Source organism: Mastigoproctus giganteus, chromosome 6, assembly GCF_048544385.1.
Source record: "Mastigoproctus giganteus isolate SK-2022 chromosome 6, ASM4854438v1, whole genome shotgun sequence".
NCBI classification, from domain to species: Eukaryota; Metazoa; Arthropoda; class Arachnida; order Uropygi; family Thelyphonidae; genus Mastigoproctus; species Mastigoproctus giganteus.
In genome coordinates, this window is record NC_143580.1 from 140,498,776 (window position 1) to 140,512,378 (window position 13,603).

Below are 13,603 nucleotides of genomic sequence, written 5' to 3' on the forward strand. Positions count from 1 at the left end.
TGCATTTATGGTACATTCAATGAAGTGAAAAAAATTACTTTTATATATTGTTATTTATAATTGGTAAAATGTTAATTGGTTATTTACTTTATCACTTGTTAATCATAGAAAATAGAAGCATTCAGTTAATCTAAGGGGGAAAAAATGAATGCCTGAAATGTAATGCATTGTAAGAATTAACTTGACTAGTTTAATATTATGTTAACTCTGCCAATGATATTATAAATTTATTAGACAACTGACAAGAAGTAACTGGAGTGCCTGAGAATAAATAGAAATACCTCTTCCTTTCATTTTTTTACTCATCAAAATTTAACTATAATATATCATGCTTGGTTTCTTTTATCTGTAGTAAACTGAACTTTCATTCCTTATTAGTTATTATACACATAATCAAGTACAGTTATTTTAAAAAAATTATAGATGCCTTATTGCCAGATCGGGAGGAATTGTTCATTCGGAAGGTGAGGCAGTGTTGTGTATTATTTGACTTTGTGTCAGATCCCCTTAGCGACTTGAAGTGGAAAGAGGTCAAACGTGCTGCATTGCATGAATTGGTTGAATATGTTACGACACAAAGAGGAGTAATTACAGAAGTAGTATATCCAGAGGTGGTGCATATGGTAGGTGCTAATTTTGTCCCTCTCTCTTGGAATTTGTTTGCCAAACATAAATTCACTCTAGTAATTATTATATAATTCTTTAATATTATTATGTATAAATCACATTCTTACAGTTAGTGGGCAAATAGAGACACCCTTATTTATATGTGAAATTCACAATTAATCGAGAGTGCCCCTTTCTTCACTAGTTAGTCTAGAGGACCACTGTGTTGTTGTTGTTGTTTAGATTGTATTTTAGAGAACATTCTTAAACTTCTTTTAAGCTGTAGAAATCTGTTAAAAAATAACTGTATTAATAATTGTGCAATTTTTTTAAAATTAAATTTATTGCATAGTTAAAATCTAGTGTTGACTGATTAGCAACTGCTTTACAATTGTTATGACCTTTGGTGTAGGCAGAAATGAACCTGGAGATTTGGATGCAAGCCAGTTGTGATATGTAACTTTTACCTTGAATAGCTTTATCACATTTATTGGAAAAAACAGTGTTTAAGGATGAGATTTTAAAGTCGAGAGTGGAATAAAGGATTTCATCCCTACAGAATAATTTTAGTGGCACAATCTGAGCAAAAATTGATATCACAAGATTTAAAATAGTAATCCAACTAAGGAAAATAAGAATAGAAATCTTACAGATCATCCCATTTCGGATTCTTGTAATGCCAAACAACATGTGGTTGAGAATGGCCATGAGAGAAAGGCTCCATTGGAGAAGAGATCATCGACAAGTTGTGATCTGAGGTGCCTAGAGGACCACTTATCTTAATATGTGCTTTGAAGGCTTGTCACAAACAAGCCTTCAATGAGGGTAGACGGGAGTTGCTGGAGCTTTGCTCTGGAGACTAAACATTGGTTTCACCCTTTTAAGCCTCCAGTAAGCAAAGTGGTCTTATTGTAATACGATTGGTATTCTTGTAGGTAAGTAAACAATCTGTGCAAGGTCGTTAGTAATTACAAAGGCTTTACTGGTTCCTTGTGATTAGAGAATTGAATCCATTGTGGTTGTGAACATTTAAATTGACTAGGAAATCTCATTATTAAGAAAGTTGAACTGAAGAAATTAGAGCTTCAAAGTTTGGCTATCATTGATGTATTCAGTGGTAAAGGAAAATTAAAGCAGGAAACACATTATGTGAAGTAATGAAATTTTTGGATATGGTGTACACATAGCAGAATGTATCCAGCTTGTTGTATACACACTACTCAGTCTTACTGTAATCACTGTCTGGCAGAGTAGAGGCAGTGAGAATATACACAAGTAGATCTGGATGCCTCCTAGAGAGTTGCTGATGGTTCAGTCCTGTGGACTATCTAGCAGCCAGCCTGCAAACTCTATATTATAGCTGAACTCTTGAAATGTAAAGAAATCTGGCTCTCATTATCATAAATAACCTCAAAAGACAACAGTCATACTACATGGAGAAGATGGGGGTTACTGGAGCTTTGCTCTGGAGACTAAACATTGGTTTCACCCTTTTAAGCCTTGAATAAGCAAAGTGGTTTTATTGTGCCAGTTGATGAGAGTAATCTTCCTCCTAGTATAGTTAGTATTTTCTGTTTGTCTTTTATTTTGTACAAAGCTACCCAAAGTAAAAGTTAAGAAAGGAATGATACATTTCTTTTTCTTCTTAATACTACTACTGATAATACTAACACACTAATTTAAATCTGCTTTGTCACTAGATGGCACCACTCTTGCATCCACATGGTGGCATTGAAGACCTGGGATAAAAAGTGTACACTCCCAGGGCAACAGGACTGATACAAACATCTCAATTAGTTGTTTTAGAGATGTGACCAAAGCTAGTCACAAAATTGATAAAATAGTATCCAAAAAGAAACAAAATCAGACAGATTCACTTCATTCTCCACCAGTTTTGATTATTCATTTAACTGCCGATAAACCAATTAGAAGACTGCCTTTCCTTATTCAAAAATGTCAAATGCTTAAGGTTAGGAAATGTTCAAATAGCTCCTTCAGTTGACTACTTTGTAGTCAACTGAAGGAGCTATTTGTAACAGTGTTTTATTAGTAACAGTATTTAATGGTTAAAATATGTTACTGAGTTATCTCAGTGATATATTTTTAATCATTAAATAATAAAAACAGAGGCAAATTATTTAATAATTAAAAATATAATTTTTTTTCTGTCTTAAAGTATTGAATGCTTTTACATCTATTTTTTGAAGTGATTTCTTAATGATTTTTGCTGAGGAACTGTGTGAGAACCTGTCAAGTGTATTGAAGGTGGCACAGGATCTGACTAATATCAACACGAGAAAATTCGAATTATATTTGTTCATAGTTCAAGCTGGTCCTGAAAAATAAAATCGAAAAACAGGCACTTCATTTTAAGTCTAAGAGCCTTTATCCCTACGAGGCATTCTTTATACAGGAACTGAAAAGAGCCCTCGCTCTTTCCAAAGCCGGTGCTGTTGGACCAGATAGCATCCATTATGAAATGATTAAGCATCTTTCAACAAAATCTATGTATTATCTGCTCTTTCTATATAACAGAATCTTTATTGAAGGGCAGTTTCCGCCAGGAAAGGATCCAAAAGTCACTAGAAATTATCGTCCTATTGCTCTGATTAGCTGTCTGTGCAAAATCCTGGAGAGAATGGTTAATTCTCGTTTAACCTGGTATTTAGAATCAAATGACATTCTCTACAACATCCAGTGCGGCTTCTCCCGGCAACCCAAAGGTCGCGGGTTCGATTCCCGCCTCGGGCTTGGATCAAAGTACTGCAAAAACCTTGGGAGGTGCAATATGGCCACAGAAGCTGATGTGCCAACAACTACCAAATCAAAAGAAAAAAAAAAAAACCAGTGCGGCTTCTGAAGGTACTGGTCCACTTTGGACCATCTTATTAGATTGGAAACATCCATCCGGGATGCTTTCCTAAAACGCGAACACTTGGTGTCAGTGTTCTTTGACACGGAGAAAGCGTATGACACAACTTGGAGATTTGGCATCTTAAAAGATCTGCATAGCCTTGGTCTTAGGGGGCAACTCCCCATTTTTATTAAAAACTTTCTAGTCAATCGATCTTTCCAAGTATGTGTGGGATCCTCACTCTCTCGTTCCTTTAGCCAAGAGGAGGGAGTACCACAAGGATCAGTTTTAAGTGTCATGCTTTTTGCCATCAATATAAATTCCATCACAGAACAACTTCCTCCAACTGTAAACAGTGCCCTCTATGTTGATGACGTTAGCATATTTTGTCAGTCATGCAACATGAGGGTTATTGAAAGACAATTGCAAAAAACCATTGATCGCCTTAATTCCTGGGCACTTGCTAATGGCTTCAGGTTCTCGCCGGAGAAGACCGTTTGCGTACATTTTTGTCGTAAGTGTAATCTTCATCCTGCACCTGAATTAAGGCTCGGACAAAATGCTATTCCAGTAGTGGTGGACACAAAATTCTTGGGACTCGTATTTGATAAAAAACTGACCTTTCTGGATCACATCCGTCAACTGCGCACAAAGTGCACAAGAGGGCTGAATATTTTGCGTTCTCTTTCCTCTACATCTTGGGCTACGGATCAATGCACCCTACTACGCATCTACCATGCACTTGTACGATCCAGACTAGATTACGGGTCCCTGGTATACAATTCAGCCAGAGACAGTGTACTTCGCTGGCTGGATCCTGTCCATTATCTGGCTCTCCGTACCGCTATTGGAACATATCGAACATCTCCTATCCAGAGCTTATATGTTGAAGCAAACGAACTGCCGTTATCGTTTCGACGTAAGCAGTTGTCTCTAAAGTAAGCTTTAAAACTGAAATCCCTGCCAGACCATCCTACGTGGCCATTCGTTTTTGAGCCACGATGGGAAAATTTGTACAACACCCGTAAGACTGCCAATCGTCCTTTTGGTATTTGTCTCCAAGAGCTACTCAAAGAACTTAATATCAAGGTAGACAAGGTTGCCCAAACACCAAAGCAACCCCTTCCACCCTGGCATGCTCATGTTCCAACATGTGACTTGTCCCTTAGAAATTGGGGAAAGTCGGACACTCCATCATCTGTCTACCTGCAGCTTTATTCAGCACACCGAGCTGAACATTCTGACTTCGCGCCAGTTTACACAGACGGTTCGAAGTCAGAATCATATGTGGGATCTGCTGCTGTCTTTACAGACACCACTACATCGGAGCAGATTTCCTCTGAATGCAGCATATTTACTGCAGAGCTGCATGCTATAGTTAGTTAGCCTTGGATCGCATTAGTAAATGCCTATACCAATGGTTCATTTTATATTGTGATTCTCTCAGCGTGTTACAGGCTTTAATAACTGTGAGATATAATCCTCATCCAGTTCTGTCTAGCATTCAGCAGACGATTCACTTCCTCCGGGAACGTGAATATGATATCCGCTTCTGCTGGATTCCTAGCCACGTCTGTATTAGGGGAAATGATTTGGCTGACACCGAAGCCAAACCTGCAATTCCCAATAATAACCGCTGCCTGTCAGTCCCCTATACAGACTACAGGCAAATAATACATCAAAATATACACTCCCAATGGCAGGATTCGTGGAATAGACAGACTACGAATAAATTATATCTTATAAAGCCTGTAATTGAACCGTGGCAGTCTAGTCTGCGCAGGAATCGTAAGGAGGAAGTTGTTCTTGCCCGGACCCACATAGGACATAGTCATTTGACTAATTCTTTTTTGCTGAGGGCTGATGACCCTCCTATGTGTGAGTCCTGTGGCACAATTTTATCCATCAGACACATTTTAGTTGACTGTCCAGATTTTAGCAATATCCGTTTTACCGCTTTTAACCATCTGACTGAGCCGTATACACTCAGTCAGATTTTATCCGCTAAAAGCTAAAAATAGCTGACAATGTCTGCTATTTTTAGCTTTTTGAAATCAATAAAGGTTTTTAATCGTATTTAAAATATATATGTTATTGTTATTTCTTTTATCGATTTATCTTTTTTATGTATTTGTTATTATATATCTGGACATGGTGGCCTAATTAATTAGGTCACTGAGATTTTAAATTTTTATATATTACCTGGTCTTGGTGCATTATAGCCTTAGTTGCTAATGCGCCAATAAAATCCAAATCAAATCAATCAAATCATAGTTCAAAATTACTTGCATTTACTATTCCATTTACAGTCTTACATGAGTTATTTTTGAAGGTGGCCCCCACATAATAAAATTAAATGTTGAAATGCAATATTTAAATAGATAACAACACGTGTGCTTCAAATTTTGCACACTTCACAACATGCAAAATATGAAATAAATTTGAAAATAGAAGTAACTATATATAAAAATCTATGTAATATATGATACTTTTATGGGAAGAAACTACCAATCATTAATCAAGAAACTACCAATTAGACGAAAAACCTAGTTTCCAGGAAAAAAAAAACCATGATATCCTCGCCTGAGCCCGTATAACTCAGCCACGTTAGATTCTTATAAAGAATTTACATACAGACATAGATTTAAAAAATAAAAACCATAAAAACTAAATAAAAATAAAAAAATAAAAATAAAAACCAAAAAAAAAGGAGCTAAAACTATTCAATATCTAAGGCCATAATTGGAAAATCTGTGTTTCTGATTATGTTTTACCACTTATAGCTAGGTCAGCCTATATCCAAACCTAGCAATAACTAGTAAACACTTACTGATCAAGAAATAAAACAAAATAAAAAATAAAAAACTCACAACTACCTGACTTAAACAGCAGACTCAAACTTAAAATTAAATATATGCATTAATAACAGCCTTCTGTGGATTTAGACAAAACTGAGATAATAGCATGGGTGAGGGTGAACATGCTAGAATAAGCTAAAAAAAAGGTTGGAATAGGATAACAACAGCACCTTGATCTCCATTGCATCCGGGAATTGCTGTAATAGACTACAGAGCAGTTTGTGCTAGAGCGGTGGTAATTTGCATCCACTGTGTAAGTCAAAGTGACAAAGTAGCAGTTATGGGACATAGTAAAGATATCACGGAGTTTCAAAAAGGGCTTGATTTTGGGGACTTGCATGTTCAGGTGCTTCCACTTTGGAAACGGCATGTCTTTTTGGTTGCTTATCGCCTACTGTGGTTAAGGTGTGCAAAAATGGTGTCGATTGGGTTGAATGCCCCCCCCCCCCAACAGAACTGTAAAGAATTACAGTTCTGTTGGGGGTTCTTTGCTTATCAAGAATATCTACCTTGCATTCATGGTAAGCAAAGGGTGCAGCCTGTTATACAGGCTCAATGGCAGGTCACTGTTGTTAAATTTGTTGGTGTATCAGCAACTTAGTCTATATTGCACACAGGTCACTGTGTGGCAGTTGATTTTACAATACAATATGGAGAATGCATGAACAATATCCCAAATGATGATATGCCTCACATTTAGATGTATGTGGTTCCATAGCAGATGACACATTTCCTCACTGCTGATCATTGTCAATGGAGAATGCTGTGGTGTCAACAACACTGTTTGGACATTGGAAGAATGGAAATGAATGTGCTGGTCAGATGAGTTTAAATATTTGGTGCAACATGCCAGTGGACACCTTTGTGTAGTGCAAGCAACACGAGTCCATGGACCCATCTTGCAGTGTCCACTTTCGAGGCAGGTGGTGTTTGCACAATATGGAGCATGTTTTGCTGCAAGAACTAGAAACCCTGGTGCATGTGAACTAACATTTCACTGCTGAAGTGTACTAGCTCTTAGGAGACCATGTGCACCATGCCATGTTGCATATTTTCCTAGACACAAACAGGATCTTCTTAGACAGTAATGTGCAGTGTCATTAGGCTCACACTGTGCAAAAGTGGTTTGAAAAACAGTGAAGATATCACCAACTTTATTGGCCTTCAAATTTGCCTGACGTCAATACAATTGTAAATCTGTGGGATGTTTTGGAGTGGGAAGTGAGACATGGACTATCATCATCATCAGCCATTTTCAATCCACTGCAGGATGAAGGCCTCTCCAGCAGCTTTCCAGTTCCTTCTGTTTTGAGCACTGGCCATCCATTTACTACCCACAAACTCATGAATTTCATCTATCCATCTCCGCCTTTGTCTTCCAGGTTTTCTTCTAGCTCCTCTTGGGTACCATTCTGTTATTTCTTAGTCCATCTGTCATCATGTCTTTTAGCTATGTGTCCTGCCCAAAACCATTTTAGTTCTTTAGTTTTGATAAGAATGTCCTTTACTTGAGTTTGCTGCCTAATCCAGGTGTTTCTCTTCTTATCTAACAGTCTGATTCCCAGTATGATCTTTTCCATTCCGCTGTGTAGTTCTCAGCTTCTCTTCCATTCTTTTGGTGAGTGCCCAAGTTTCACTTCCATAAGTCATGGTGGGGAGTATACATTGGTTCATTATTTTACGTTTCAGACAAACTGGGATATTGCTCTTCAGTATGTGACTATATTTCCTTGAATGCTATCCATCCAAAATTTATTCTTCTCTTGACTTCCAGCCATTTATCATTATTACAGCTACTGCTCTTTCAAAGTACTGCAAAAACCTTGGGAGGTGCATTATGGCCACAGAAACCGATGCACCAACAACTATCAAAAAAAAAAAAAAAAAAAAAAAAGCTACTGCTCAATTACTGCTCCTTCAATCATTATTTCCCTTTCTGTTGCATACTTGTTAATCATTACTTTTGTTTTAGCCATATTCATCTTTAGTCCAAAACCCATGGACTGTCAACTACCACTTAATTGCATTAGCATTAGCATTAGCATTAGTAGAGGCATTTGATGCAAGAAAGCAAGCTTATGCAGCATCAGCCAAAAAAAAAAAAAAAAAAAAAGTAACATAAATAAATAAAAATAACCACTTCCACTTCACCCCTCTGTTCGTTCGAAATACCTGTCCAGCTGAGCCTTAAACTTATTTAGGCTATCAACTTCCACGACAAGGGATGGAAGTCTGTTCCACCCACCAACCACCCGCTGGCTAAAGGCAAATTTCCGCACATCTATCCTACATCTGTCTTTCCTCAATTTGAATTTATGCCCTCTCAGGTGATTTTTCTGAGCTAGAGGAAGAATCCCATCAGCATTGAGCATGCTCAAACCATTCAAGGCTTTGTACACCTCTATCAGATCACCCCGCTGGTGCCTAGTTTCCAGACACTGTAATTTGCAAAACTTAAGCCTTTCTTCGTAAGAGAACCCCTTTGTCCCATTCACCAATCTAGTTGCCCTTCTCTGTACTCGTTCCAGCAGCTCTACATCCTTCCTGAAATGAGGCCTCCAGGCCTGTATACAGTACTCCAGGTGTGGCCTGACCATTGCCTTATACAAGGGAATAATCACCTCCTTATCCCTGCTAGAAAAATTCCTATATATCATTGACAATACACCATGAGCTACTCTTGCAGCTCGTCTACACTGCTCAGAGAACTTCATATCTGCCTGCACCACCACCCCCAGGTCCCTTTCATTCTCTCACGGCGCCTCCGTAGCCAGGTGGGAAGGAGCAGCAGTGCGTAGCACACGCTTCTTGATTAAACCGGGGTTCGAGCCCGTCACCACCAAATACGGAGGATGCGGTAAGGTCAGGGGAATGACCACCGCATAACCCGGAGCAATATGGCCTTAGTTGCTAATGCTCCTTAAAAAAAAAAAAAAACCAAACCAAACCAAACCAAACCCTTTCATTCTCTACCACTGTCAGTGTAGTACCACAGAGTTGATACGTTGCTCTGGGGTTGCTGTTTCCCATATGTAGTACTTTACATTTGTCAATGTTAAACTTCATTTGCCACCTCGAAGCCCATCGGCTCAACCTTTCCAAATCCTGTTGCAGCAGCATAGTGTCAGTAGTGTCCTTGACAACCCTGCCAACCTTCGTATCGTCTGCAAACTTGGACATTAAGCCTGATATACCATCATCAATATCATTTATAAATACAGAAAACAATAAAGGCCCCAATACTGAACCCTGAGGGACTCCACTAATAACATTAGTCCACGATGAGCAGTGTCCATTGATTACCACTCTCTGTCTTCTCCCCCTCAACCACCCCTTTATCCATAGCAGCAACTTGCCTCCAATGCCACACTGCTCCAATTTGTGCAGCAGTCTTCCATGTGCAACAGTATCAAAAGCCTTTCTAAGATCCAAGTATATAATATCAAAGTTATTCCCTGCATCCAGTTCTTTTGTGACTGCATCATAGTATCCAATCAAATTGGTCAGGCAAGACTTCCCCTTAACAAAACCATGCTGTGTCCTAGCTATAACTGAAGTCTTGTCTAGATGATCCTGCAGTGCTTCTTTCACCAGTGCCTCCATTAATTTTCCGGGAACAGAAGTTAAACTGACAGGTCTATAATTACTTGTATCAGCCTTTGATCCCCCTTTGTGAATTGGGGTCACATTTGCACATCTCCAGTCAATGGGTACCTCCCCTGAGTCCAAGGAAGCTCTCATAATTATGGCTAAGGGTTTGCTTACCTCCTTTGCTGCCTCCTTTAATATAACTGGATAGATCCCATCCACCCCAGGTGCCTTTCTTGTGTTTATCTTCAACAATTTCTCCTCCACTTTGCTCTCAGTTATTACAAGATTCTCTAGCTTACTGCTAGAGTTGAATACACCTCTGGCATTCCCCTCGCTGAATAACTCCTCATGTGTGAATGTCGATGCAAAATATTCATTTAGTTTGTTAGCTACCCGAGCAGGGTCATCAACAGTTGACCCATCGATCTCAAGTGGACCAATCTGATTCATCCCCTTCCTTCTAGAGTTTACATAAGTAAAGAACTCTTTGCTGTTTTTCTTCGCATCCCTTGCCAAGGATCTCTCGTAATCTGCCTTCGCCTGCCTAACCTCCTTTGTAACTTGGTTACAGATCAACTTGTATCTATCATAGGCGTCCGTGTCACGCGTTAATTTGTATGTATCCCATGCATTTTTCTTCTCTGCCATATGCCTCATTAGTTCATCTGACAACCATTTAGGCCTAAACCTTGAACAATATTTCTTAGTTGGTATGTAAAGCCTAGTAGCTTCCACGATAAGTTCTTTGAATGCTTCCCATTTTGAATTTGCTGTTGGCAATATCATCAGTTGATCCCACTGTATAGAATTTAAATACTGTCTCAGTCCATTGTAGTCGCCTTTACGAAAGCAATACCCCTTCCCTTTACCCCTAATGGTAGTTACCTCTTTGAGTAACTCCCACTTCAGCACACTGTGATCACTGCCACCAAGTGGTTCATTTATCTGCAGATTCTTAATGCATGAAGAATCACTACTGATAATCAAATCAAGAGTATTACTCCCTCTAGTTGCCTCCCGAACATGCTGATGTAGAAAACAATCATCCAATAAATCCACAAAAGCCTTGCTACTGTGTGAGTGACCAGCCCCCAAATTCCAGTCAATATCTGGGAAATTAAAATCCCCCATTATAAGACTCTCTGATTTACTGGCCCACTCTATTTCTCCGAACAGTTTCGTATTATACTCATCAGAGTCATTAGGCCTATAGCACACTCCTACTCTCAATTTTGATCTCCCAATGCTTATGTCACACCAAACTGACTCGACACTGCACTGTCCAGCGATGTCGACTGGCTTCACTTCCTTGGATTTTATGTGTTTTTTAACTAATAGCATAACCCCTCCTCCCTTCCTATCCTGTCTATCCTTTCTGTAGACATTGTACTCCCCAAATTCCAGTTCTGCATTTCTTATATCTGTGTGACACCACGTCTCTGAAATCCCCACAATATCTGCCTTTGATGTTTTGAGCAATACCTCAAATTCATCAAATTTATTTACTAAACTCCTAGCATTGGTGTACACACAAGTATACATGCACCTGTTCTTTTTCTTAGCTACCCTAACACAACCCATGTGTTTACTTGTACCCCAATGATTCCCAGCAGTCTCTGAAATATCCTGCATCTTATTTTCCAGGCTGCGGCTCATTCCAATAGAAGCAGTGCAAGAATCACTTTCACCTCTGCCAGTGGCTACTGTTAATCTATTAGTCCTTGTATCCCCCCAATCTAGCAGTTTTCCGACCCACCTAACATTGCCTCGATAGCATCAGCAAACATTCTTGCACCCTTTCTATTTAAGTGTATCCCATCCCTGTAGAAGCAGTCTCTCCTGTTAACAAGTACAGACCAGGCTGAAAAAAATTCTACCCCTTGAGCTCTGCACAATCTTTCCAGGGCCGATTTGATTGACAGGGCTCTCATCATATACTCCCTCCTATCGTGTCTGGGCAGAATTGCAGACACTTTCAATTTCAACCCTAATTCACGGCTTTTTTTCATCAGTGACCTGTACTTGTCAAGTAATTCCGCCGGTCTCCTACTCTTAATGTCATTAGTGCCAACGTGTACAACTATATCACCTTTTGTGCCCTTAAAAGATGATATCCGCTCTACAACGTCATCAACTTTTGCCCCTGGCAGACATACCCTGGTCCTATTCCACCTATCCTTTTTACAAAGCATGTTTCCCGTTTCCCTGACAATAGAGTCACCAACAACTACTAGTTCCTTTGGGACCAGCGCATTCTGCCTTGGGGGTTGCCGCTGTGTTCCGCGATGACCAAGTGCAAGCTCTGGCATTGGTGTGGGCAGCTGAGAGCTTGATGGGCCCCTCACTTGTAATCCTTCGAGGGCATCCACCCTATCCTTCAAGCTCTCATATAGGCCCATAACAACGCTGAGTTGTCGCCTTATCTCCTTACACTCCTTGCATCGCACACACACAAAGACATCCCGTTAGATATATGAAACACTAAAAGAGCATGGTAAAAGTATGAATTGTGGAATAGAATGTTGCAAAAAGTCAGTCCCTAACATATGTTAGCGTATGTTGCCATATGTATGTTATTTCCAGTGTACATATGATAACATACTGGCTATCATGTAATAATAAAATCTAACTCATTACATAGCATAAAGGTGAATAGTTGTTTCTGTTTTAAATTCAAATTTGCCTAACATCTGAATATGAATTGTATAAAAGGCCCAGTATATGATGAGAGAAGTAATTGCTATTAAAGGGTGAAAAACCCAGTTAAACTATAAAATAGTAAGATAGCCCATATGCCCGAAAACTAATATCACATGTAACAAATGGCAAAGAAAATTTTACAAGGAACCAGTGAGCTGTATCACAGAAATGAGAACAGGGAAATTTGCTTAACATATTTTATGAGAAAAAGAAAAGTCAAGAGACACTATTTAATCTGTAAATTGTAATAACATAGATATAACATAATTGTAATAACATAGATTCACCATAGATTTGCAACACTACAGGAACTACAGGCTCCCATGACTATTCCACACTTTTCTATAAGCGTTTGTAGTGATGTCATAGTCTTTCAATGTTGTAGATTGATTAAAATATACACTAGTACTAATTATATGGTTAGAAACACTTAGGACTTCAAAAAATAAATTCACAAAAAGGCATCTTAATATAGGACTATTCATATATCTGTTAGCTCTACATCCTATATTAAGGCATCTTAATATACAACTACAGCCACTCCCCAACTTACGTAATACTCGACTTACGTAAATTTGACTTTACATAAGTTTTTGCTGGCCAGTGCAAACTGAAAAAATTATGGAAATATATTTTGCATCCCGTAGCAATAAATGGAGGTATTGTGAAAATATTGTTATGTGAGCCCAATAACACATTGGTTTTTTTTTTTTGGTAATTTGTTCCAAGACCCCAGAAGTTGAAATTTTTGCTATACAGGTAACCCTCATATAAACATGGTTATTAGGTTCCTATAAAATGTTGTGTTGTGCGAAACCGTGTTATACGAGACTAAGAAAAAGCACAAAAAAGGGAGTTAATTCCAAAAGCTGACAAAAATACACTATTTCATTAACAAAACTAACAAAAATACTCCATTCTAGGTTTCGTGTATCTTCTGCTCTCTTTAAAAAATCAGTAATATGGGTTTTGTTTGCTCTTGCTTGATAAATCT

At 38.6% G+C, this 13,603-nt stretch overlaps 1 protein-coding gene across 1 annotated transcript in view; it reads left to right on the forward strand.

Annotated features, from left to right (window-relative positions):
* LOC150084621 (serine/threonine-protein phosphatase 2A 56 kDa regulatory subunit gamma isoform-like) overlaps window positions 1-13,603 on the forward strand; it is a 387,095-nt gene that overhangs the window by 50,213 nt on the left and 323,279 nt on the right. The window contains exon 4 of the mRNA XM_090376516.1: window positions 424-623. Coding sequence (XP_090232642.1) covers window positions 424-623 — 200 coding nt within the window. The remainder of the gene's footprint in view (window positions 1-423; window positions 624-13,603) is intronic.